This window comes from Anguilla rostrata, chromosome 8 (assembly GCF_018555375.3).
Source record: "Anguilla rostrata isolate EN2019 chromosome 8, ASM1855537v3, whole genome shotgun sequence".
Taxonomy (NCBI): domain Eukaryota; kingdom Metazoa; phylum Chordata; class Actinopteri; order Anguilliformes; family Anguillidae; genus Anguilla; species Anguilla rostrata.
The window spans coordinates 41,814,429-41,839,580 of NC_057940.1; the positions used below are offsets into that span (position 1 = coordinate 41,814,429).

At 43.7% G+C, this 25,152-nt stretch overlaps 2 protein-coding genes across 3 annotated transcripts in view; one reads left to right on the forward strand and one right to left on the reverse strand.

Moving 5' to 3' along the window:
- The window catches only part of gabbr2 (gamma-aminobutyric acid (GABA) B receptor, 2), a 212,247-nt gene extending 196,291 nt beyond the window's left edge, over positions 1 to 15,956 (forward strand). Inside the window, exons 15-19 of the mRNA XM_064348313.1 lie at positions 2,002 to 2,226; positions 3,339 to 3,521; positions 6,388 to 6,517; positions 10,980 to 11,097; positions 14,194 to 15,956. Of these exons, the coding sequence (XP_064204383.1) occupies positions 2,002 to 2,226; positions 3,339 to 3,521; positions 6,388 to 6,517; positions 10,980 to 11,097; positions 14,194 to 14,359 (822 nt within the window). The 3' untranslated portion in view covers positions 14,360 to 15,956. The remainder of the gene's footprint in view (positions 1 to 2,001; positions 2,227 to 3,338; positions 3,522 to 6,387; positions 6,518 to 10,979; positions 11,098 to 14,193) is intronic.
- Positions 15,957 to 21,973: 6,017 nt separating this feature from the next.
- elp2 (elongator acetyltransferase complex subunit 2) overlaps positions 21,974 to 25,152 on the reverse strand; it is a 30,010-nt gene continuing 26,831 nt past the window's right edge. For both annotated transcript variants that reach the window (XM_064348314.1, XM_064348315.1), the window contains exons 21-22: positions 24,421 to 24,534; positions 21,974 to 22,555 (exon numbers count right to left, since the gene is read on the reverse strand). In XM_064348314.1, coding sequence (XP_064204384.1) covers positions 22,390 to 22,555; positions 24,421 to 24,534 — 280 coding nt within the window. In that variant the 3' untranslated portion in view covers positions 21,974 to 22,389. The remainder of the gene's footprint in view (positions 22,556 to 24,420; positions 24,535 to 25,152) is intronic.

Genomic DNA, 25,152 nt, shown 5'->3' on the forward strand with positions numbered 1-25,152 from the left:
TTAAGTTGTTCTTTAATTTGTGGATAGTTACATCCATATCAGGGAAACCGTGAAGAAATTTCAGCCCTTTTTATACATAGTCCCTTTTTGGGGGACCATAAATAACTGGACAATTAGCCACTCAGCTGTTTCTTGGCCAGCTGTATGTGGTTTATATGAATGTAAATGCCCTTAAATTAAAGCTGACAGTCTGCATTAACGTCATATTCATTTTTTTCATTTCAAATCCAATGTGCTGGAGTACAGAGCCAAAAAAGCGAGTTTTGAGAGTTAGTCTGATCAATAATACATCAATAAATACCTACACAAAATCCTTACTTGTGAACAAGGATTCTTAGCATTCAGGGCCAATTTTAGGTTTAAAATGAGTTGGGTATTGCATCAAAAGCAGCCATTTATAGCCTAGCTTACCGAGGTGGCACATGAATAACCAGGGTCATCATCATAGAGATGTCATTTACAGTGGTTCACAGTGGAGCCAGTGCCATTCATATAAATGGTAAAAAGAACTGGTCTTAACACTGACCTTTGAGTGACTCAAAGGTCCCCCAAAGGTTAAAAAAAATAGTCTATAAAAGGTTAAAAAAATAGTGTAAAAAATGGTGGAATTTGAATTAATCTTTGTTTTTTGAAGGCTGTATTGTAATGTTCCACCTGACTTATCCAATTATCTGAAGTGCATTTTCACCGCTCCTCTCTATTACAGTGCGTGTTCTTGTGAGTTTTCGATTCACCCAATGTTGTAAGGCATTATAGAAGCTGTCATCAGCCATCTCTTTATTGGATAGCCACTATCCCCTAACAGCTGGGGGGGGCTGTTACTGAAACAAGCGAAGACGCTACAGAGTGTTAGATAGAGTCCATAGCGTCCCAACTGCTACCCCGCTCCCCCCATACCCACCCCCCATTCCCCCCATCCCCCCACTTCAATCTGTACATTGGCCACAATCCTATATTTAACATGCATTCTCAGCAATATATTGAGCGAAAAATCGACTCCAGGAATTATTTAAGCTGTAACGCAATACATTTATCACCTACTTAACTTAAACTCTTGTTCAGCATTGACTTAATGGGACAGTTCACTTACTGGATATATTTTAAAATATTATTTCAGATTAATTTATGTCTTCATTTGGCCAAGACAGTTTTTGCCTAGATAGCTTTACAAAGGTGGATATCAGGCCGCTCTAAACTTTGTAAAAAGCAAGCAAGAAGATACTCTTCTAGTAACTCCAAAGCAGCTCGTACAGTACCATCATGCCTCCAGAGGTTGTGAGTGTGTATTTTGGTCTTCAAAAAATTACATTTTATCTGTCTGGTTATATCTATTTCCTATGGCCATGCAATCCTGTAATGCCCAAATACCCACCATTGTAAACCCGGCAGATCACCAGGTTAATACAATACATCCTGACTGGATTTCTGAAATAGCTGTGAAAATACACTGGTGTCACTGCATCCTCTCCTCCTGCCCAGGAGCTAACATTACATTACATTACATTACATTACAGGCATTTGGCAGACACTCTTAGCCAGAGCGACATACAACAAAATGTATAACCATAACCAGGAACACGTGTGTCGAAAACCCTAGAGAGAAGTACCGTTCCAAGTGCAGGGAACAACCGCATAGTTCAACTTGGACCCTGTAGGTTAAACTGATTAACGCGAACACAAACAAGAACGGCAACAACGCAGTCTATGCAAAAACACAAGCAGCGGTTAAGACGAGTGCATTAACTAAGTCAACTACGAAACAGCTACCTAGTTACAACCCTAAGCTTACAGCCAATTAGGAGATTACAGGGAGGTAGGGAGGGATGGGGAGAGGTGCAGCCTGAAGAGGTGAGTCTTCAGTTGTTGCTAACGTTCCTCCTCCTTCCCCGCAGCTGTTTGGGTGTCCAAAGAGTCCCAACTGCTACCCCACTCCCCCCATACCAACCCACCTGCATCCTCTCCTCCTGCCCAGGAGCTAACGTTCCTCCTCCTTCCCCGCAGCTGTTTGGGTGCTTCCTGGCCTGGGAGACGCGCAACGTTAGCATCCCGGCGCTGAACGACAGCAAGTACATCGGGATGAGCGTCTACAACGTGGGGATCATGTGCATCATCGGGGCGGCCGTCTCCTTCCTCACCCGGGACCAGCCCAACGTGCAGTTCTGCATCGTGGCCCTGGTCATCATCTTCTGCAGCACCATCACCCTGTGCTTGGTGTTCGTGCCAAAAGTGAGTGGGGCGCTGCCTCTCCCGTTACCATGCTGCGTGTGTGGGCCCATGAGTGCATGTGTGGTACACGGTATGTCATTACTTAAAGCTGGCGTGAATGTAGCAGCAAGTGGCCAATTTAAATAGCAGCAACACATTTAAAATACAGTCACTGACATTTAAGTAACTTCATTTTAAAGGACAACACATTTAAATGACAGCAACAAACATAGGAGACAGAATTACATTTAAACAACAGTTAAATGATAATTAACTAAAAGCAACACAGTTAAGTAATAGTTATACTTTTACGTAGCCTTAAACATTGTAAGAAACCATCACTTTTTTCCTTTATGAACAAGAATGAGAAGTTGTACACTCCCTGAAAAAAACTGATGTACAAATACACAAATACCTAAAACTATACTTAGATTTGATGCTCAACGTTTAGCTGTAAGTGTCTTAGCTGTTCAATTGACATCTTCAGAGTGATATCAGAGTGATAGGGATTTAAGTCATTGGTTAGTTCTTCACAGATTTTGACTGGTTAAGTAGACATATGTGTCCACGAGGTTTGAAACTTTACAAATTCAATGTTATTAAGAGTTTTCTGTATGACATTCAGTGTATTTGTGAAGTTTTTGTTTTATTGTGAATTTGAGTGGCAGTACCATTATGTGGTTTGAAATTTTGAATTGACATTATGCAGATTTTTCCATGTTTCATTTGATGTATTTTTGAAAGTTTGGTTATATTTTAAATTTGAGTGGCAGTGGTCATAAACAATGATCAAACTGAATTCCTTGTTTTATGTGTAATATTTGACAATACTTTATTTGCTATTTGTTGCTGATTTTAAGCTTTATGTAACATTGAGTTCATTCTCATTAATGGCTGGTTTGACATACAGGGAACATTTGGTAATTGCAATCTTATTTAAAAAATCTCATATGCATTTTATTTCAGGCTAGTACTGATAGCATTGCTCACCAAAAACCTGTTACACATCCACTGCTATACACTGTGGGTAGTCTCACAAATGATTTACTTTAACAAACAGTGCAGATGTAAATGCCCCCCTAATATACTCAATAAATATCAAGTGGGTTAAGTCCTAATTTTAATGTTCACAGTTCATAACCATGAGGACAAATCCCGATGCAGCCACTCAGAACAGGAGGTTAAAGTTCACGCAGAACCAAAAGAAGGAGGACTCCAAGACGTCCACCTCAGTGACCAGCGTCAACCAGACTAACACGTCCCGGCTGGACGGCCTGCAGACCGACAACCATCGACTGAGGATGCGGATAACGGAGGTGAGATCCGCTCGGCGGCGTCCAGTCCAGCGATCACCATGCGTGTGTGTGTGTGTGTGTGAGTGTGTGTGTGTGTGTGTGTGTGTGCCTGCGTTTCAGTCCTGAGGAGGTCCATCGATCGCCATGCGTGTGTGTGTGTGTGTGTGAGTGTGTGTGTGTGTGTGTGTGTGTGTGAGTGTGTGTGCCTGCGTTTCAGTCCTGAGGAGGTCCATCGATCGCCATGCGCGCGCACGCGTGTGTGTGTGTGTGTGTGTGTGTGTGTGTGCCTGCGTTTCAGTCCTGAGGAGGTCCATCGATCGCCATGCACGCGTGTGTGTGTGTGTGCCTGCGTTTCAGTCCTGAGGAGGTCCAGCGATCGGCATGCGTGTGTGTGTGTGTGTGTGTGTGTGCCTGCGTTTCAGTCCTGAGGGGGTCCGGCGATCGCCTGTGTGTGTTGTGTGTGTGTGTGTGCCTGCGTTTCAGTCCTGAGGGGGTCCGGCGATCGCCATGTCGCCATGCGTGTGTGTGTGTGTGTGTGTGTGTGTGTGTGTGTGTGTGTGTGCCTGCGTTTTAGTCCTGAGGAGGTCCAAGTTCCCAAAATCACATAAACCCATAAACAACGCTGGAGTATCATCTAACAACCTGAAAAGGGCTTTCTTTTTTGATGTGTATTTGCAACATAGGAAAGATGCATCATGCTTTTTTTTGATGGAATGGACTATTTATGACCACGTCTGCAGACAGACAAAACCTTTTTCGGCCTAAAGCCTGTGCCACACCGCTTACCTCACGTGTGCGTGATGGTCACGGAACCTCTTGCTTTTCATTTCGGCGCCCATGTTAAACAGGTTAGAGCAGCCACACAGCCTGCGTGAGACGCGCGTCTGAGGCGCGGCTTGAGCCTCACTGCAGAGGCGCGTCATCTAGAGTTTCGGCGTGGAGCCTATTTTTCACGTGTGAGGCGCGCGGTTCTCAGCAAAAATAGACAGTGAAAAGAACTGTTGATAGTCATATTGACATCATACCAGCAACATTACATAATTGACACCTTTCACTATAGTTTTAATGTCACAGAGATTAAAAAAATATTACATTTTTTTTTTTTTTTACAATTGAGCACACGCTTCTTAACCTTTTTCTGTCTAAACTAAATATAAATTAAATTTGTAATGAAATTAAATCAAACATTCTATTATCGTTGGCCATTATCAAAGGCAAACTCAATGCAGAAAGGGCTGGCAGTAGCAGCACCGCAGCAGCAACGCTGGCGGTGTGGACACACACATGCGTGCGAGCCGCAGCAGTTCGGCGAGGTAGCCATCACGCACACGTGAGGTTAGCGGTGTGGCACAGGCCTAAAACCTTCATCAGTGTCTGTGCATTGGGGTGTGCTCGCTCTAAATTGGCACAGCTTAATGCAGTTCAGGTATACGCGGTCGCCAGGGGGAATCTCCATTATGAGGCCATCACTGTGTAAGCACCATGCAATCAATAGGCTATAAGGGTCACAAGGCAGGCAAGACACAATTGGAAAATATAAATGCATAAAAACTATCAAAGAACAAAATCCAGCCCTAGTGTTTTCCACATAAAATCAGGCTTGTGGTCGTTCAATGGATAGCCACAGACAATGGATCCTAACAATCATGGATATTAGTCAATTACAAAAAGATAATCAGTTTGCGCTCCTCATTAATACCATTAGGATAAAGACATTGCAGGGTATGGATCCGGAAACATTCTCTTTTTAAAAGAGATTTTTGGACATCCCCGCCACTATGATTCGGCCACACAGTTTTTCTATGCCTGTATATTTTTTATCTAATTTATGCCCATTTTCCAAACATTTATTTATCACAAATTACTGTTTTGTTCTGACTGGTAATGTGATGGATATTTTTCCATCAAACCGCTCTAGGTGCCTTTTTGTTGCCAGGTATGAAAAGATCATTATCTGCTATTGAAGTTGTGGAAGAAGGAAAGAAATGGCCAGCACACAGCCTGGATAGAGGCTTCATTATGATGAACATTTTGAGGGGGGGAGATGGGTATGACGTGGCTCCCGTGCCGCGGAGCAGAGTCTGTTTTCTTAGAGGCAATTCGGTGATGTTCCTGTCTGGCCTGCCCTGATTTCCTTCCTCCTGCCTCACTAATGTAGAAATTTGGAATGGAATTTTCCATTGTATCTCTCCAGTCACGCCTGTCCACCCACGCCTGCGAACGTACAGAAGCACTGCAGCTGAATCGCGTGCACTCCTCCAACACCCTCACTCATGCAGACCCAGTGGCTATTTTGCCCAATATAAGTCACACAGAACCTCAGAAGATACAGTTCTGACTGGAGGAGAAGCATAACTGTCATTGACAACAGCAGGTAACCTGGGGGCCTCTGACAGTTTGTTGAGGGGAACTAGTGCAGCAGTGTCCCCAGGAATTCTGGCCAACTTGCTAACGCACCCTTGCAAGATCACCCTCGCTCATCCAATGAGATTACATTACAGGAGGCCGAAAACATCCCGTTGTTGTTGACTGTTGGTGACGGACAGCATGGTCGAGGCCTGGCTTTTTGGCTCACCCGTTCTAGTGTAGAGCAGTGTTTCTCAACCCTGGTCCTGGGGACCCACTGCCCTGCATGTTTTAGATGTTTCCCTGCTCCAACACACCTGATTCAAATGAATGGGTCATCATCAAGCTCTGCAGAAGCCTGATAACGACCCATTAATTTGAATCAGGTGTGTTGGAGCAGGGAGACATCTAAAACATGCAGGGCAGTGGGTCCCCAGGACCAGGGTTGAGAAACACTGGTGTAGAGGGTCTTCACTGACTCTGCCCTGGTTTCTGCCTTATTAAGACTGACACTGACGTTTCACCTCCTGTCTACGCGCAGCTTGACAAGGAGCTGGAGGAAGTAACCATGCAGCTTCAGGACACCCCAGAGAAGACGCCCTACATCAAGCAAAACCACTACCAGGACCTCAACAACATCCTCAGCATACGCAACTTTACGGACGGAAAAGGTGAGACCCTGACATCACAGCGCTCACTCATTACATTACATTACATTACATTACATTTGAGTGCTGTCTGAGTGCTGAGGTGGTTGCAGTTTCTCCAGTGACTGTGGGAGGGGGGTAATTGATCTGGTAACTCGCTGCTGCTCGCTGGTGACTGATTCAGTAACGCTCCTGCGCAGAGCGGTTTGCCCTCATTTTTCAGTGTCTTGAATCGACTTTCCTCCTTCACTTCCCCCTCGTGGCCATTAATTTGCTCACCATCTCTGATTCACGTTGACTTGGGGAGGTAGAGCCAAGAAGGGAGGAGTAGAGTAGCCATGTCAACATTGGGGAAGTTCTTAGCAAGGGACCTTCCTGCGAGTCACCCACCTGGCCAATAGAGGGCAGCCCACTTAGTAGAGCTTGAGGTTCCAGAGGTCAGAAAGTAAAAGTCCTACCATGTGTTTCTTCCACCCATGAACTCAGCCAGCTCATTTCACTAATTAGTTCTACCTCCTGGCTGAAGAATTGTGCTAATTAGCAAAACTATGGGCGATTGGAACAAAATACCCAAGGGGACTCTTGCTTTCTAAACCTGGATTTCCCTCCTCTGCCACTGAGCATGTCTGTTTTTGACAGTTTACTCTGTGTACACTGGGGCAGCATGGCGGTGCAGTGGATAGCACTGTCACCTCACAGAAGGTGCCGGGTTCAAATTCCGACAGTGACCTTTCTGTGTGGAGTTTGCATGTTCTCCCCACGTTCACATGAATTTCCTCCAGGTACTCCAGTTTCCTCCCACAGTCCGAAGACATGCAGGTTAGGTAAATTGTAGAGGGTGCAGCCATGCTGGGAAAGGTTCCAGCCCCCCTGTGACCCTGACAAGGAATAAGTAAGTTAGAAAATGACGGATGGATGGACTCTACATATAAAGAGCAACCTGGAACTTGTGGTGGGATTTTAATTAGGCAAAGTGTAGTGGCAGGCTATGATAACAAATAAAGCACACATACAGAACACATAGCAGCGTACAGAAAGTTGACTCTTTTAAACTTACGAGTAGTTTGCTTACTGTATTCTGTACAACCTGGGTGCATTAGAGGGTTCCTCTTTTTGTATATGTGACTGTATATATATATATATATATATAATGGTATGTCTGCCCAGCTCACACCTTGCAGTTATGATACTTCATCACAATGGACTGAAACACATCACAATATGGACAGAATATGAGTAATGGGTTAGCAGACATACATACAGTATGTATCTGGTGCCTGCTGGAATATGTGTATGTCACATTTAATATACTGAGGAAAAAAATACCACTATGGTGTTTGCACCTGTTTTACATCATGAGTGTGATGTAACCTGTGCAATGTAAGCTGATGTTTATGTTATGACTGTGTCTGCATGTGTGTGTGTGTGCGTGCGTGCGTGCGTGCGTGTGTGTGCATAATTCAGTGTGTATGTGTCTGTCTCTGTGCAAACAGGATAACTGAAGTTTTTATCATCAGACAGGAATGAAACTGGGTGAAATTAATGGCTTTGGGGCAAGGAAGAAGCTATTATATTTTTTGGATTATTTAACAACTGTGAAGGATAACATCCTAAGCGCCACTTGGTACTGTTATGTAATATAATGACGCCAAACCATCCTAGGCGAGGAAGTCATTTTCTAAATGCAGCAAGTGATAGCTTCACAGAAACAAAAAAGAGCCAGTATTTGCATTTGACGATCTGGCCACAAGTTTGTACATTCATTTCCAGATGATTTTCTTTTAAAAGGTTTCAAAGATGTCCTTGGGCATGCACCTACTCAACAGCATCACTGCTGCAACAGCTTGGGTCTTTTTTAAAGTTTCCTTTTTAGTGCAAACTGGCACACCTACAGTAACATGTATAATAGATTTCAGAGAGAAGGCACAGTGTACAGCATTGCCCTTGCAGGGAATCTTCGCTCAGAGAAAGACAGAACAGAACAGTCAGGTTGCTGTACTCACACAGCCATCTATAGTAGAACATCAGAGGCGTCTGATTTTTCTTATTGATATTGTAAGCTGATAATACAGTATACAGATAGCAGGCAAGTACTCTAACTGGCTAACACAAAAGTGAATATTGTATTGTTATATGAGAAAAAAGTAGACACCAAACCCTCATCTTGCTCATCATTCTAATAACATTTTTTTTCCTTTGTGACATCAGATACATATAAAAATAATATTTATTATTATTATTATTGTCATTATTGTTATCAATAATAATAATAATAATAATAATAATTAATAGAACACTCAGTACTGGATGTTTTCTCTGGCCCTCAGGTGCTATTTAAGTTGCATGGTCATGTCATCTCGCGTTCACATGATATGAGAGCATTCTGGAGATATAAATCGGGCATTAAGTAGCCAAGCGAGAGACTCACTGAAGGAGTTGAGCACAGCTTAATTTGATGTAATGTAACGCACAGCTCAGACTGAGAGACACACTGGAAAGTTTTGTGCTCATAATATATATAGCACTGCTTGGAGCACTGCTGGGTGATTCAAAAGGACGATCAATGTCAGAGCTGAGAAACCAGGAAGTTGGCTTGCTTGAAGGAGGTCAATCTGATGAGTGGGTATGTGTATTTGGCTGATCAGGGTGACCAGAAATGGGTGACCAATTCACTGCTCACTGTGAGCTGCCACGACATTACATCAAATGTTGATGCGATCGATGAGGCTGAAAATGCTGTGTTACATGTAAATGACACTTAGATCTACTGTAATACAATCATAAAATAAACTATTCCAACGGGTGGCTGCTTAGATAAATCTTTGGATCTCTGTTAAAAACAAAAGACATTTTATTTATTTATTTATTTTACATTTATTTAAAAATGAACTTCCCCAGTGTAGGGAGCAAAATGATGGACAGGCCAAAAAAAGTCACATCATGAAAAGCGGCCTGGGCAAAGCTGGGGACAATCAATCCCCAGCACTTCGGCCATTTGTCTTCCTCTCAGCCGGCAGTCAATACGAGCTGTCGAGATAAACTGATCCACACCGAAGCTAAGCCAGGCATTAACACCTGCCACAGTCAAGCGACTCACCAGTGGCGCTGACTGGTGTCAGCAGTGGGATGCATCAGGGAGAATCAATCGTTTGGAATACCAGAAGCTCTCCCCATTGCTTCCAACATGAAAACAACATTGGTACGAACCCGCTGGATGACATGAACTGGGGTTTCACTGCTGAAGTTACAAGTGTGCCTGAAATCCCCTTCAGGATATAGCCGGCATTAAGCCAAGATCAGAAATATTATTTATATTCAACGAGATGCAATCTGCATTCCCTCCTCTGCACAGCACTGACAAAGATGGCTCTCAATATATTGTGCTATGAATATTCATGAACAGGAAGGCCTGCCTCACGTTAGGAATCAAGAGTGATTGGCTGCCACAGCGATTCCACAGGCAGTTACGGCAAGTCGAATCGGAGCCCAAACGAGAGGCAGAGTCGCCGCTCATCAGTATTCATGAATACAAGCCATCACACATGCAGCTCTGCATTATTTTGTGCCTGCCATGTAAATGTATGTAAATAAGTAGACTCTGAGGGCGGGCTTCACTTATTAGAATTTGTAATGTTTACTAAGTGTTGGAAATGTATTAACCTACATTGTGATTCTGTTCAGATACAACTGCCAAAATTTTAAAAATGTCAATTTATGAATAAAATCACAACCTACTACTACAACTACTACTACTACTATGAATAATAATAATAATAATAATATAATAATAATTATTATTATTATTATAGTTTTAGAGAATTATCACAATTATCTACTGAAAGAAAATACTACCTTTTTATATAATTGTGTTTATGAACATACAAGTAAAATTGAGCTGTATGATATTAAAAGCAGGAACAAAGTGAGATTTAGTGCCTTGCTTGATGCCATATTTAAACAGGGTTTAGTGACTTTCTTTGCCAAATAGGATTATTAGCAGAAGTAAATATAAATATTTCATGGCCAGACCAGCTGCCGCTCTAACCTAGCATTTGCAGAGTGAGTCAACCATGTTTTAAGGAAATATATTGATCTATCCTGTCGTATTTCAAAAAGCTAATTTCAGATTCACAGTACAGCTTTGAATGTTGTGTTCTGTGTTAACCCTCTGGGCCATTCTTCTCTTGGATATTGCTGTAGAAGTTTTCCAGGGAGCCACGATAAACAAAAGTTGTTCTGATCTTTAATTTTATGCTAAAGTGAGTACAGATTTTAGGCTAAAATCTGGGGCAACCTGTGAAGTATCTGTAGAAAAGGGGATCATCTATAAGCAATCCAGGTGTTATTTGAGAAGCAGATAAGGCTGTTTTCTGTCATTGTTTTGCATGCATCCTTCACATTTTCATCTCACTGTGACATTGGTTACTAGAAATTGTAGTGATTTGTTGAAAAAGTTACTGTCAATGTCGTTGCCTTGTATTTGCAGAGGGAGAAAAATCTATCTTGAAAAACCACTTGGAGCAGAAACCCCAGGCGCAGTGGGGCTCGGTGGACCCGTCCAGGATAAACAGGGGTCCCCTGGAGGACATTAACTCACCAGAACAGTAAGAGCTTCACACAGCCCAACTTTCACACTTTCACAAGTCCAGATCGGACCGTTGTATTTATTTTCTGCAGTGTAAAGCTTCAGGTTTGCCAAGCCCTTTCCACACAGTACCAGGGTATGGAACAAATACCAGGAAAAATAATGAACAAGACACTGAGGAAACCGTCTCTGAGATTGGAAAACCATTTTTAAAAAAGTGGGTGGGGGGAATACAGTAAAAAAACACATGAGTCCTGGGCACCTTTGCCCATGAAAGTCTCTCTCAAGGCACAGCTGGCGGTGTGCTTATAGTCAAGCTTGGTGAGGGCAACAAGCAACAGCTGGGCTAATTACCAGTCAGCCTCAGCTGTGCATGGCAGTGCATGGCATGTCTGTGGTCCTCAAGGCCCTCAGGCTTTGGACAACAGCAGAAGGGCTCTGACTGCGGGCCAATGAGATGCAGCCCTCCCCTCCCCTCCTGCTATCACATGCCCCTATGAGTGAGGGAACCATATAGGAATTTAAAAGAAACACATACAGTAGAACTGCAGTGATATGAGCCTCGTAATTATGGGCTGGCCAGTCAATTGAACAGATCTGTGCAAGCAATCATGTCTAATCAAGCTTCCTATTGTGGCTAACAAAAACTACCCACACTTCCCATTGTTAAAAAAATACTTGAAATACCATCAAATTACACAAAAGTGCTTGTCTTAGCACTATTGTTAATGAAAATAATGAGCAGCATCAACAGTTTCGGAGAAAAAAAGGTCAAAATCAAATGATTTGCATAAGAAGCCAAAGATAGGGGTCACAGAAAATGAGATGTATTGTTCGACTATTTTCTAGGAAAAAAAGAAAATTAATGAAATACTGATTACTGCTGATTTGATTACGAGTATTAACGGGACCATCTCGTTAGACCTGATTTATATGGTAGGTTATTTCCCTTTAAGAGGAGCCTCCCCATCAGAATACATATAATTTCTGTGCATATACACAAGGAACATTTCTCATCTTAACAACTCCCACCCATAAACGCCAAGGCGTTTGGGTCAGCTCTGACACGGTCTGACGAGACGCTAGGCCTCGCGTCAGGCCTTCTGCCCGCCAGCGTGGGGGAAAGCCTGCGTTAGCGGAAGGGCGTTTCCCACGTCGCCGGGAAACGTGCTCCGGTTCGGCCAGCGATGGCGAGGGAGGCTCGTGTGACTTGTGATCTATGGAAACCGTGGAAAGCGGGGGCTGAGATTAAACAGGGCCGAGTGGAGGAACACCCAGAGCCATTCCCGCCGCATGAATATTTGATGTCGCGGAGAGGAGCGGCGGCATTCGAGAGCGCAGGCAGGCTGAGAGAGCGTGCTGGCGATCGATTGGCTGAGCCCGTCCTCGTCGCTATGCGGCTCACGTCGCCCGGACCGTCGGCCCTCCACAGCTATTTCCAGCTGGAGAAGCTGACTGCTAGTTATTACAGCCATTCTTTCACAATGTCTATTTTTATACCACTCCCCTCTGCAGACACTTCATCATGAGGGTGAGTAAGTGGGTTTTTAGGTGCGTGCGGTGGTGTGTGTGTGTGTGTGTGTGTGTGTTGGGGGTGGGGGTTCAGGCTAGCAAGTGAAAGAACTGATTTTGATAAAAAAGCGAATGCTATCAAGGAAGGGCTTTGACGTGTTATCACAGGTTATCACAAACCGAACGGCGCCTGACATTTTTCTTTTTTTTTCTTCTAGTCGCTTTTGAGTTAGGTTCTCCCATCAAGGCTGTTCTGTTTTTTTTTTTTCTCTTTCATGTTACAAGTAATGGGTTGTGTAATTGGCTTGAAATTTGTCGCTCTTGTAGCTGCCGCGGGAGCTGTGACACACCCACACACACACACACATCCGGACGGAAGCGTGAAATGTGCTGGATCCCCCAAAGTCACACGCTGCTGGTAGACTACAGTTCCTTAGTGTCCCGTGTCCGTGTGCCATTGGCCCCCAGGGCAAGCTCATTGGCCAGCACTCGAACATGTGACTGCAATCCTCAGCGTGAGCAGTGTGACCGTCTCTGCTTCCTGACCTAAGGGAGCAGGATGCTGAAATCCTGAGATAAAGCCCCTGATTGGATGTAGACAGCTGCGGCTGGTCGAGCTAAGCTGTCACCCTAAATGTGTATGTCGACTTTCACCAAAAAAAAAAAAGTTTATATAACAAAATAAGGGACTAGGCTTAGTTTTCATATGCAATTGCTGTTTTATGTTGTTACAGTCAAGCTACCACAAAGTACTAGGTAAAGTGTCTTTTTTCCAAGGGGGGGGGGTCTCTGACAGCAGCAAGGGCAGAGAAAGGTACATTCCTGAGGAAAATAATTGGGTTAGATACAAAAAAAAGAGCGAAATAGAAATGAATGAGAGGAGATCTATAGTTTAGTTAGAGTTGAGTAGCTATTGGTACAGGTCATTACATATGAGAGGAGATCTATAGTTTAGTTAGAGTTGAGTAGCTATTGGTACAGGTCATTACATATGAGAGGAGATGTATAGTTTAGTTAGAGTTGAGTAGCTATTGGTACAGGTCATTACATATGAGAGGAGATGTATAGTTTAGTTAGAGTTGAGTAGCTATGTGAGCTACAGAGATCTAGTTTAGCTAGAGTTGAGTAGCTATCGGTACAGGTGAGTACATAGGAGAGAGATTTATAGTTTAGAGTTGAGTAGCTATTGGTACAGGTGAGTACATATGAGAGGAGATCTATAGTTTAGTTAGAGTTGAGTAGCTATTGGTACAGGTCATTACATATGAGAGGAGATCTATAGTTTAGTTAGAGTCGAGTAGCTATCCGTACAGGTGAGTACATATGAGAGGAGATCTATAGTTTAGTTAGAGTTGAGTAGCTATCCGTACAGGTGAGTACATATCGAGTTATAGATGAGTTAGAATATCGGTACAGGTGAGACTATAGAGTTATAGAGTTAGAGTTGAGTAGCTATCCGTACAGGTGAGTACATATGCGATGAGATCTATAGTTTAGTTAGAGTTGAGTAGCTATCGGTACAGGTGAGTACATATGAGAGGAGATCGCAGGTGGGACCGGCTCGGCCCTGCTCACATACTGTTGTGTGTGCTCTCGTCCGCAGCATACAGCGCAGACTGTCCTTACAGCTGCCCATTTTGCACCACGCCTACCTGCCCTCCATAGGGGGGGTGGACGCCAGCTGCGCCAGTCCCACAGCCAGCCCCGGCTCCAGCCCCCGGCACAGACACATGCCCCCGTCCTACCGGGTCATGGTTTCCGGCCTGTGAGGAAGGAAGGAAGACGCCCAGGACACACCCGAGCCCTTTTTAAAAAAAAAAACAAAAAAAAAAAAACAAAAACAAGGACTGCGGTCGTAGGCAGCACAACAGGACAATCCCAAACGCTCTCATCGCACGCCCCTCCGTCAGACAGGGACTGACCCGCGTGTCAGGTGAGGGGGGGAGGGGGGCCCGGCTCACTTGCAACCCTTCAACCCCAAACCCCCCCCCACCACCACCACCTCTCCCCAACACAAACAAACTGCAGAGGATGGGCAGCAGTGGACCCAACGTGACCTGTAGCCTTATCTGCTTCAAATGGTTTTTTTTTTTGTTGTCGGTTTTTTTTTCTTTGTCGCAGACTTGAACGTTTGTGAACTCGTCAAAAATGGATGTTTCGCTGCAAGACCGCTGGATTTTCACTAAGGACGCCAGAGGAGTTTCCGCAACCACCCTTAGGATTCACAGAAGTAACCGTGGCAACCATGTAAATACCATACTTTTTGACTTTGGGTAAGCTTTCGAGTAAGCTTTGAGTAAAGCTTTGAGTATGCTACAAAAGGGACATTTGGGAGGAGGTAAAAGTCACTCAAAATCTTAAAGCAGACATGAAAAAAATGTAAAACAAATTGGTTTGTGTGATATTACTTTGCATTTTTTAGTGTCTTCAGTGGTGTGGAAAGTGTTGGCTCATGGCGTGTGAGTGTAATTTTAGATTATTGCCGTTAAATAGCAAAGTCGACTGACTCCAGGGGCCAATTCTTTAACAGGTAGGGTAATATGCACAGCTGATATTCTCCACTGAATTTGCACCGTTCACGTCCTTAAAAAATGTCATTTTTTCTTTACAATCATTTGCTCATGTGACATATCAGTTTGCAAAATGGTGAAAACTTACTGGCTGTTTTTGGAAACCTGCAAAGTATCGAAATTTTCCAGAACTGACTATTCTTGTTATTTTTAAAGCTGTACTTGCCAAGAATGTAAAGAGTGTGGCAGCACATAACCGAGTTGAGAGTCTTTCAGATTTAAGACCAGAAGAAAGGCAAATACAGCACATTTCCTGCAATATGCTTGTTGCATGTACACTGAAAATTAATCAGTTCAAAATAGAGGGCCCAACAAATATTTCTCAGTTCAGGAAAATTCTAGACCCCCAGCTTTATTAAACTGCCATGGAAATGTCCTGATATGAAAATTGCCAGCACTACTACGACCCTTAAACTCCAACCGTTCCCAAACAAGCATGATTTTTTTGTAAAATTTCAAGAACAAAACAACATGCAGGAAACATTCAGGCCTAACAAACACTGATGTCAGTAAAGAGGACTTTGAAATGCACAGACTAAACTAATTATTCTTAAGCTGCTAGTGTGACAAGTTCTGTAACCATTACTGAAGTTCAGAACCAGTCCACTAGTCATCTAGGTGTTGAAAGCCCATCCTCTGGGGATTCTGTTGTTCACATAGGAGTTCCTGTATATCCCATTATAGATTGACTTCAAAATCAGTTCAATCGGTTGCTTCCAGCATGGAAAATTGTAGCACCATGGGATTTTAAAAAAAATAGAAAAAACCAAGGAAACATTTCAAGGGAACATTTTCAATTACTGCCCAAGTACTCATCGCCATTCTTCTACCAGGAACACTTCATCAAGTTACAATTATCAATGTACTTCCAAAGAGGTACATGATAAATTAGGCCTGTTCTTATAGGATGATCACTCAGCACTTGGCAACAGTGATTGTGCTTCCCATTGGTCTTAAACGTTACGTAGCACATGGGGATGTAGACATAGCTCTTGTCATTTTTCTTGTTAACTAACTGTACCACAGAACACGTGTGAAAACAGTCTTGATCAGCTAGTATGATTAGCTGACTGTAATGTAACTCAGCACACATTACATGAAAATCTTAATTTTCAAAAAAGTTCAAAAAGCCTAGCTAAGCCTGTTGTCTTCTACAATAATGAGCTACCCCGTGATCGTTGGTTATACTATCTTCAGGAAAAGATTAATCTGCAACACATCTGTAAATCTGTTCACAGCCTACCTTAATTTTCTAGAATGTTCTAGCATTGGGACATACGTTCGCAGGTTTAAGTGGCCTGTTTTAAAGCCTATGAAGTCCAATGTCGCCAAGGGCAGGTGCATCAGTGGAGGTCCAGGTGGAGACGGAAAAGCTTTAGGACATGTCCGCTGGTCTGCCTCGTCATGCATCGAACGTAGCAAAAGGGTCCCCATCTCCACCAATCAGACAACAGCCGTTTCAAACAGAAAGAAAAACTTTCTAAAACTCTTTCTAAAAAGTGTTTTTTTTGTCAATTTGTGGACGCTTGGATGGCAACAACATATGGAATCTTTGGTATAATGGAATTCTCCACATGGCATGAAATAAAATGTTCAGTTCGCATAGTTACCTCTGCTTTTGCAATTGTGATAAATCACAGCTGTCTTAAGGCAATCATCATACCAAGTCAGTCTGCGTGTTCTCAACGAACCATTATGAAAACGTCGTTCTGAATTCTACACATGTACATAACAAATGAAAATAGCGTGCTGTGTATATAAGCAGAAAACAACCAAACCCAAGATGGTGGAATTATTCTGAATGGAATTCCTCCACTGCTCATGAAGCATAAACAATGCAGTTGCTAATTCACACTGAAAGCATTTTATGAGCTATTTATGAGCCACAATGTGAATTTCCAAATTCAACCCCCTAAACATACATTTTTGGGAAAAGTAGAAACTTTTTCCCTTTATAAAAATGCCAAATAATTAAACTTAAATGATGTACCACATTTACATTTCAAATTTATTTGGTTCTTTTTCATTTTCAGTATCGCTAAACGTTGTTCATTCTGTATCAGGCAGTTAAAGGGCTTGTCAGTACTAATACACTGCTCTATGTAAATCTGATGCATTACCTAGTGATCTTTTCATAAACTTTTTTTTTTCACAAAATTTGATGCATACATTTGTCAGGTGACACATCTATCACCACTAACGACCACTATATTTGTCATGGATCAAACATCAAGGCTCCCACATCTTAACCCGTCTGTGCAACTCATTCTTATATACAGTATCTGTATCTATGTATGTATAGTAGAGCTAGTGATGGGGTTCTATGATATGAATATCACACAGAATCACAACTACATTTACATCAGTTGACAGTGAGTTATATTTTACTACAATGCGCTACTTTTAAGTGTCTCACTGTAATGGACTTACTTTACTTTTCAGATCATGGTCAAATAAAGTGAAAATTACTATAATTCAGTTCAATGTTCATTTGGATATATGACATGTGTTTTCTATAAAGTCTAAAAAAAAAATCTATTATGTGGTTTCAATATTGAAATAATTTCTGCCCCAGAGAAATGACGGCCTAACGACAGCCATACAGTATTCCCCTTCTTCTTTCACTCTCTTCTATTTTTATAACCAAGAAACAGCGTAACAATTCTACTGTATTCAAAATATTTCCACTTCAGTGGTCTTTGAAAACTTTCCCCAAACAATTAAGAACTGTGAATTGTAACAAATCATGCTTTGCCTTCTTACTCTAAATACTTATATCTAAAGAATATATATTATTATAGAGGCTGTATAACCATAAGGGATATGGCATTATTTCTTTCATTGTAAAGACTGTGTGAAATCTTACTCAGAGATTTGAGACACTGTGGGTTAAAGGACTATATCACATTGTGACTGTGAGGCACAAAGACACAAGCTCCGTTTCGTGAGTCACGGTTATCACAAGCGACAATCTTTTAAAAGCAGCATGACTCGTGCAACATATCACGTGTAGAGGGAGTTCGTATTTCAACAGGCAATAAACATTGCAGTGAAGCTGACACTTCGCCTTTAACGTTGAGAATGTGTATGTTGTACCAGAAATGAGATCTAAAAATTCAACCCTGTTGCTTGTACGATGTAAGGGCAGGAGAGCTTTGTTTTCTGTGAGGACAGCTGAAACTCCACTGTAATTGTCCTGCGTAGCTGAAGGATGTTGCGCGCTAACGTTTTCGCACGAGGGACTCCGTTCGCGATACTTACGGGAGATGGAGAATCGCGCCCGCCGTTGCGGATTCAGAATCCAAAACCGCCTTCTGCAGTTCCTAAACGAGTCCGCTCTGTCCACCTTCTTTTGCCTGGTTCCACTCAGTAACAATGAACAACGCCATGTCATCTCCCCGCAGAATGGACAATTCCTGTATATAATGTATACACACATTTCTCTCTAGAAGTATTATTCTAATATAGCAAGAAAAATATGAATTATTAAATCTAAAAATGATAGGATTGTTGGAGGTGAGTGTGTATGTCTGTTGCCTGTCAGTGAATTATGACTGTGTGCAGTTTAATACATTTATAATATGCAGCTATTTGCTATTCCATCTTAGTTTTTTTTTTCTCTCTCCCCTTACCCCCCTTTATTTTTCCTCCTTTCCTTTTTTTTACTCTTGGCAAGCGAGTGCCCTTCACAGAGATGGTTTGGATATTTTAATTTTATATTTCCTTTCATTTTTTTCTTTTCCTTTCTTTTTTTTTTTTTAATAAAAGGAAATGTATATTCTGGAGGAGGCTGTGCCCCACCTGTGTTCCAAATGTTTGTGTGCACACACGGGAGCTTTCAATAATGGAGTGGAATTGTTCAAAAAAATCACAACAGCAAAAACGCATACATTTCATTTTCTTGTACCCTGAAACTGCATGAGATCGATTTTTAATAAATTCTCCCCACCCCTGAAAAATATGTTTTTACTAATAAAATACTGAAGAAAAAGTTTCAATGTTTTTATTTTTTTGGGGTAATTCTTTTTTTTTTTTTTACTGTGATTTTGAGCTTTAAACAGATGATAGTCACTGAGTAAAGGAACTTCTCATTTGGGCTTTAGTGTGAGTTGTAAATATTGTTGCATCCAAGGTCTACATGTATATAAGTCTGTCACACTGAGCAGTTGTACAGTATGTGCTGAAGACAATTCATAATGAAAGATGAGGGAACAGGCTTTTGAGGAAAGAAACTTCATAGCAGGCAAACTCAGTCCTCTCTTTACACTTTCAAATATTTAACAAGACTGCGAGACAGAGGAAGAACGATGCCAGAGGCTGCAATGAGGAGGTGGTATTTGGACTACAGACTTGTCCGTAAGGGTTGGTGGGGAGGGGTTAGTGAAATCAGCTGAACTACACAGTGATCCTGTCAGCTGCCAGACAGGTTTCACTGTCCACGGAGTTTCCCCCAAAATCAATGGTCCCGTTTTCAAAAACAAGAAGGTTAATATTGCACAAAACCAATTTACACACACACACGCACATGCACACGTGTTAATACCAATTTACACACACGCACGCATGCACACATGTTAATACCAATTTACACACACGCACGCATGCACACGTGTGTTAATTTACACTGATGCAAAGACCACATCAGAGCAATTTTATTGTTTCAATGCATTATAAGCTCCCTTGCCTGGTACCTTCGTGAAATCATGTGTAATAGACGTCTGCACAACAAGCTAGGCCCTCATGCAAACTAGCTCCCCACGATGTAATGGTAGTGCTTTTTTTACCATTAGATGGCACAAATGCACATTACTGGCATACATTAATACGGAATTAGAAAGCAGTGACACCCACTAAAACATGAGAAAACAGTAGTGCATTAGAAGTGCACTTTAAAAAACAAACAAATCCATTTAGCGACCAATGCTTATAAAACGCATCACTGAGATGAGTAAGCACGAATGGGATGAGTGACACTGACTGAGTAAGGTGAGTTTCGACAGTCAGCAGAGTAAGCACCCTCCATAGACGGCTCAGTCTTCAACTCCAAGACAGAAGGCACGATACGACAGGACAGTCACAGTCATACAGTCACATCCCTGCTGTAGCGCCTAACAGAACAGCTAATTTCTCATGTTATTTCGTCAGTTATGTAAAGTCATTAGAATCAAGCTGAGGTATCACTGCGGTCACAAGTGCGGGGACACTGGTCCAATCACACCCAGGAGAAAGCTGGGTTTAAACAAGGCAAGAGCCTCTGACCTTCGGAGGGAGAAGGGTAATCAAGACACGGGCCCAGGAAGAGAAGGCCGTGTCTCCCCCTAATCAAATCCAGCGGAGCTGGAATCTCCAGCCATCTTAGAGAACCCCGATGTGACGCCTGTGCTGATGGAGATGTACGGCTACTGTGCAGAGAACAGGGTCGAAGGAAACGGGACGAGGTTGAGAGGGTGAGACGGCGTCAGTCGACGCCGCTGCCGGTCAAGCATGCCCACGCATACAGCTCGAGGAGGAGCAGGACGCTCAAGTCAATGATTCAGGTCAATGTGCTGCAGGCCAACACCGCTGGTATAATTTCTGACAGACGGGTACCACATGTGTCTGAATGACCATAAAGCCTCTTTTTTAAGATAAGGTAATTAGAGAGCGGCAGAAATGGACGCAGGCATTTTATCTGTCGTCGGCCTCGCGCGCGAGACGTTCGCGAGCGGCACCGAAACGACCGGAGCTCGACGTTTCCAAATTGACATGCGGACTGCGTTCCCTCGCGCGGCGCACAGCTGCAAACGCCCACCCGATAGCCGCGCGAAACGCGGCCGTATACATGCCAGGCGTCCGCGGCAGCCATTCGCAATCCCCCCCTGATTTACGGCAGCTGCGCGGTCATAACTCGCGCCGCTGAACGCGAGCCGAACGGAAAGGCTTGTCCTTGAGACGCTAACACGGGAGCACGCTAACAGGGGAGCGCGAGGAGAGACGAGAGGCCTGCTCTCCACACGCGCGCGCGCCTGCCTGGCTCACGTGCGCTAACCCGCGGGCCGCCAAAACAGAACAACCGAAACAGCCCAACAGAGCCAGAGCCTGCCATGCAGCAATAACCTGCTCCCCTTCACAAGACTAGTTTGTGTTCAGGCTTTTCCTTTCAGTGTAGTACAGTAAGTGGGGAAAAACTCTAAAGACATTTTGCATGGGCATACGATACACAAGGAAACTAAAACATTGAGCATCCCTGAAGTAAAAGGGCCTATTTGGACAGCAAAAAAGTTAAATTACACAATTGTTAGCAAGTCTTGGAAGGTTTATTACTTAAATCCTCTAAACTATGCCTGGAAGAAGTTCTGTGGTTCTGAGGGACTCCATATTGTGTAATGACTTGGTCGATGTCATTCTTTTCCATGAAAGTATCTACATTTAATGCAAGGTTACAGCTTCCTCATACAGCCACATTTTTCATTACACCTTCAGCTTGCACCACACTTTCTACTTGAAAATAGCATTGCACGTCTAAAGTACGCAGCCGAGAGGCGGCTTTTATTAGAACGCTTTTCACGCGGCATCTTAAAGTAATAACTAATTAGATTTGTGTGCCGGCGAGTCCCATCACTGCAATGTCCTTGGAACGTAGAAGAGCACAGACAACATCTGCCGAGATCAAAGCACATTCCAGAACTTTCCATCACTTCAGAATAAAAACCCCTCCCTCTATGGTCAACCCTTTGGGCAACTGCATACCCCTCTGTGGAGCTGAAGTTATTCGATACCAGGCTTAAGAAGACTTGTAAGACGCTGGTCCACTGTACTCAAATAAAAACAGGCTTATTTCTGTTGCAGATAAATACAACATACTTTATTACATTCGACATATAAAAACGGATGGAGAGATACGCAACAGACAGGGCTGGGAGGACCTGCTCCTGAAGAGCTCCCATTCAGAGTCCTTTGTCTTTGAAAAGAAAAATAACAAGCGGCTTTTGGGGCAACTTGTCGCCCGAGTCTTAAATTAAGGGCGTTGATACGGCGAATAAAAAACGACTAACATCTAATGGCGTTCCATTGGAGGTGTTTCCCGTCAGTCCTATCAAAAGTATCGAAATGTCTTCAGACAGCTGTGTGCCGCAGCCTTCTGCCGTCGTCCGCGGTGAAGTCCTGAAACTCGGCGGCCCGCACCCCAACCTCGGCTCCGAGCGCAGGCGGTCCCGCCGAGCAGACGGCCAGGAGGGGGGGGGGGGGCGCTACAGAGCCAGCCTGTCCACGTTGAACACTTTGACGGCGTGGTCGGCCCCGGCGCTGGCCAGCTGGACCCAGCCGCACGGCTCGTCCCCGTCCTCGTCCCCGTGCCCGGCCCGGCCGCCCCTCGGCCTCCAGCGCAGCCGCCGGACGGTCAGGGCGTGGCTCTGGCTGGAGAGGAGACGTTAAGGAAAGCGGCGATCTGAGCGGGATCAGGCAGAGAAACGCACAGAGGGCCCCGCACGCCTCACGCGGCTCACAGCTCCCGCAAAACGAGAACATCATCACACCGCATCACAAACAAGCATGTGACTGTGACCCTTTAAACTCGCACCTCGTGAAGAGTAACATTTCCATGCCTTGTTCTGTCATTTCACAGTGTTTTCACCCGAAAAACCCCAAACACCCGTTTCCTTTCAGCAAGTTTGAAAGACGCCGGACCCGAAACAGAAGCCCTCTTTTTGACGCCGGCCCCTAGAGTGAAGGTGGGGGGGGATCGGCACGCGCGGCATTTAGCGCCTGGGTTTAGACAGCACACATTTACGGCACCGTTTCTGACAAACAACCCGCCGGCCCGAACGCCAGCTCCCGTTAAACGCGGCGCTGGGCGTCTCCGTGCAGAATGTCGCGTGCGCAGCGTCAGTTCCCCTTCACCTTTCAGAGGGGGATCCGACGTGACAGCGAGCAGCTGGCTCCCCATCCATTTTTAATGCGGGCGTCGGCCGCGCGCCTCGCCGGAGGAGTCCCGCGCGCAGACCTCCTTTCACGGGGAAGGTCCCGGCCGGGCGGGAGGATGAGCAACGGGCGCGGCCGAAATGGCGAGCCCCGTAAAAAAAGGGGCGTGCCGCTGAGCGTTTGTTTGAAATGTCGCGGCGCGCGGCCGGGGGTCCGGGGCCTCCGGATGGCCGGGTTTCGCCGGCCCCGTGAAAGAAGTGCTGGAGCGAGCCCTTATCACCGCGGGGAGAGACTGCGCTGCCCCCCCCTCCACCCCCCCCACGCCCCCCTCCCCACCCGCCCGCTGGGCCACCCGCGGGAAAAGCAGGAAGAGCAGCTTTAGAGGAGCTATGAAATATTCATCCTAAACTGTGTCCTCGTTACATAATGAGGGAGAAGCCTCCTCGTGCGTGACCGCAAACTGCACCCCTAATGCGGCCCTAAAATGCTGCTTTAAGTTATTTATGTTCCATTCAGAATTTTTATCTGGGTTTTTCTCAAAATAGGCAATGTGAAGACGAAGAGGCCATTTCTAAAAGGGCGTATTAATACTATAGTGTGCTATAATAACATCGCAACAAGACCCTTTATCCCATTTAAAATTTGTGCTACTACGTTCAGCAATGCTTTACGTATTAACAGAAGCTGACCATCCGCATTGCATTGGCTTTTATGAGAAGCATCATCTATAATCAGTCAATTTCAAACAGGTTTAAGAAGTAAACATTAGGAAGAGTGATTTTTATAATTACAATGAAATGACAGCTGTTTGCCATTCATTGCGGTCTACGTACGTAATACTATTATAAAAAGACCCTAATTTTTAGATGTTAAAAATAAGTCAGGGAGAATTACTCATTTGATGAAGTTATCACACGCTGATCAGATGTTGGCAATGACTACTTATTCTTTTTCATAAGAAAAAAATCTAATATTTTCAATTCTTTTTTTATCCTACACTTAACTTCTCGACTCAGTTTAATTATAATTTATGCCATTTTCACATCCAACGTAACATCTCATATATAGGTGTAATTTAGTGTCCTGTATTTAAGTTACATCCCGCATTTAGATATAATTTGAAATCCTTTACTTACATCTAAGCATTCTGCCGATTTAGATTCTACAGTTCTATCGAAATACGAAATATTACAATGTTCTTACGTAGCATTTTTATAAAGAGAAACTCAAAAGGACAGATTGACCCTGGATTTATGGACAAAATTTTATCCCACAAAGTGGCCACTCAATGCTTGTAATTAAATAAAATAAATATAAAAACATGAAAGATTAGTTTGACGTTGAGATTAAAATAAGGATACAAGTTGTCTGTTTCTCCACATTTGGTCCAGTCGTCTCCTGAGGATGGATCTGTCATGCGCCTCCATTTATATAACAGGATCTTCCCATTCTCCAGCCCCACTGCCATGAGGTAACTGCAAGGGAACAAGCACGTTCACGCACGCACGCACGTAGATAAACACACACACGCACGCAGATACACACACACACACACGCACAAACACACAGGCACAGACGAATACATGCTATATATTACACACAAACATGAAATGTCCTGCTCCATTACTGCTGAACTGTGAAAACTGATCATTTTTGCTATCGGCAATTTTATTGTACAATGCTCAGAATGAGATTACATCATGTTCCAATCAGGTTTTTAGCAGCAGCAGACCACAGTGGTGACCTGTGCTCCTCATAAAGCTTTCTCCACACAAGGAACCTCACAAACTTCAAGAAAAGAGGTACGCCATCATGGCATTATTTTCATTTGTATCTAGTATGCTTGGTTTAGGTTTGACAGTGCAGTACATAGCATGCTTGGTTTAGGTTTCACAGTGCAGTACATAGCATACTTGGTTTAGGTTTGACACTATGTAGAATGCTTGGTTTAGGTTTGACAGTATGTAGCATGCTTGGTTTAGGTTTGACAGTGTGTAGCATGCTTGGTTTAGGTTTGACAGTATGTAGCTGCTGGTAGTTTGCAGGTCGTGCTTGGTTTAGGTTTGACTATGTACCTGCTGGTTTAGTTGACA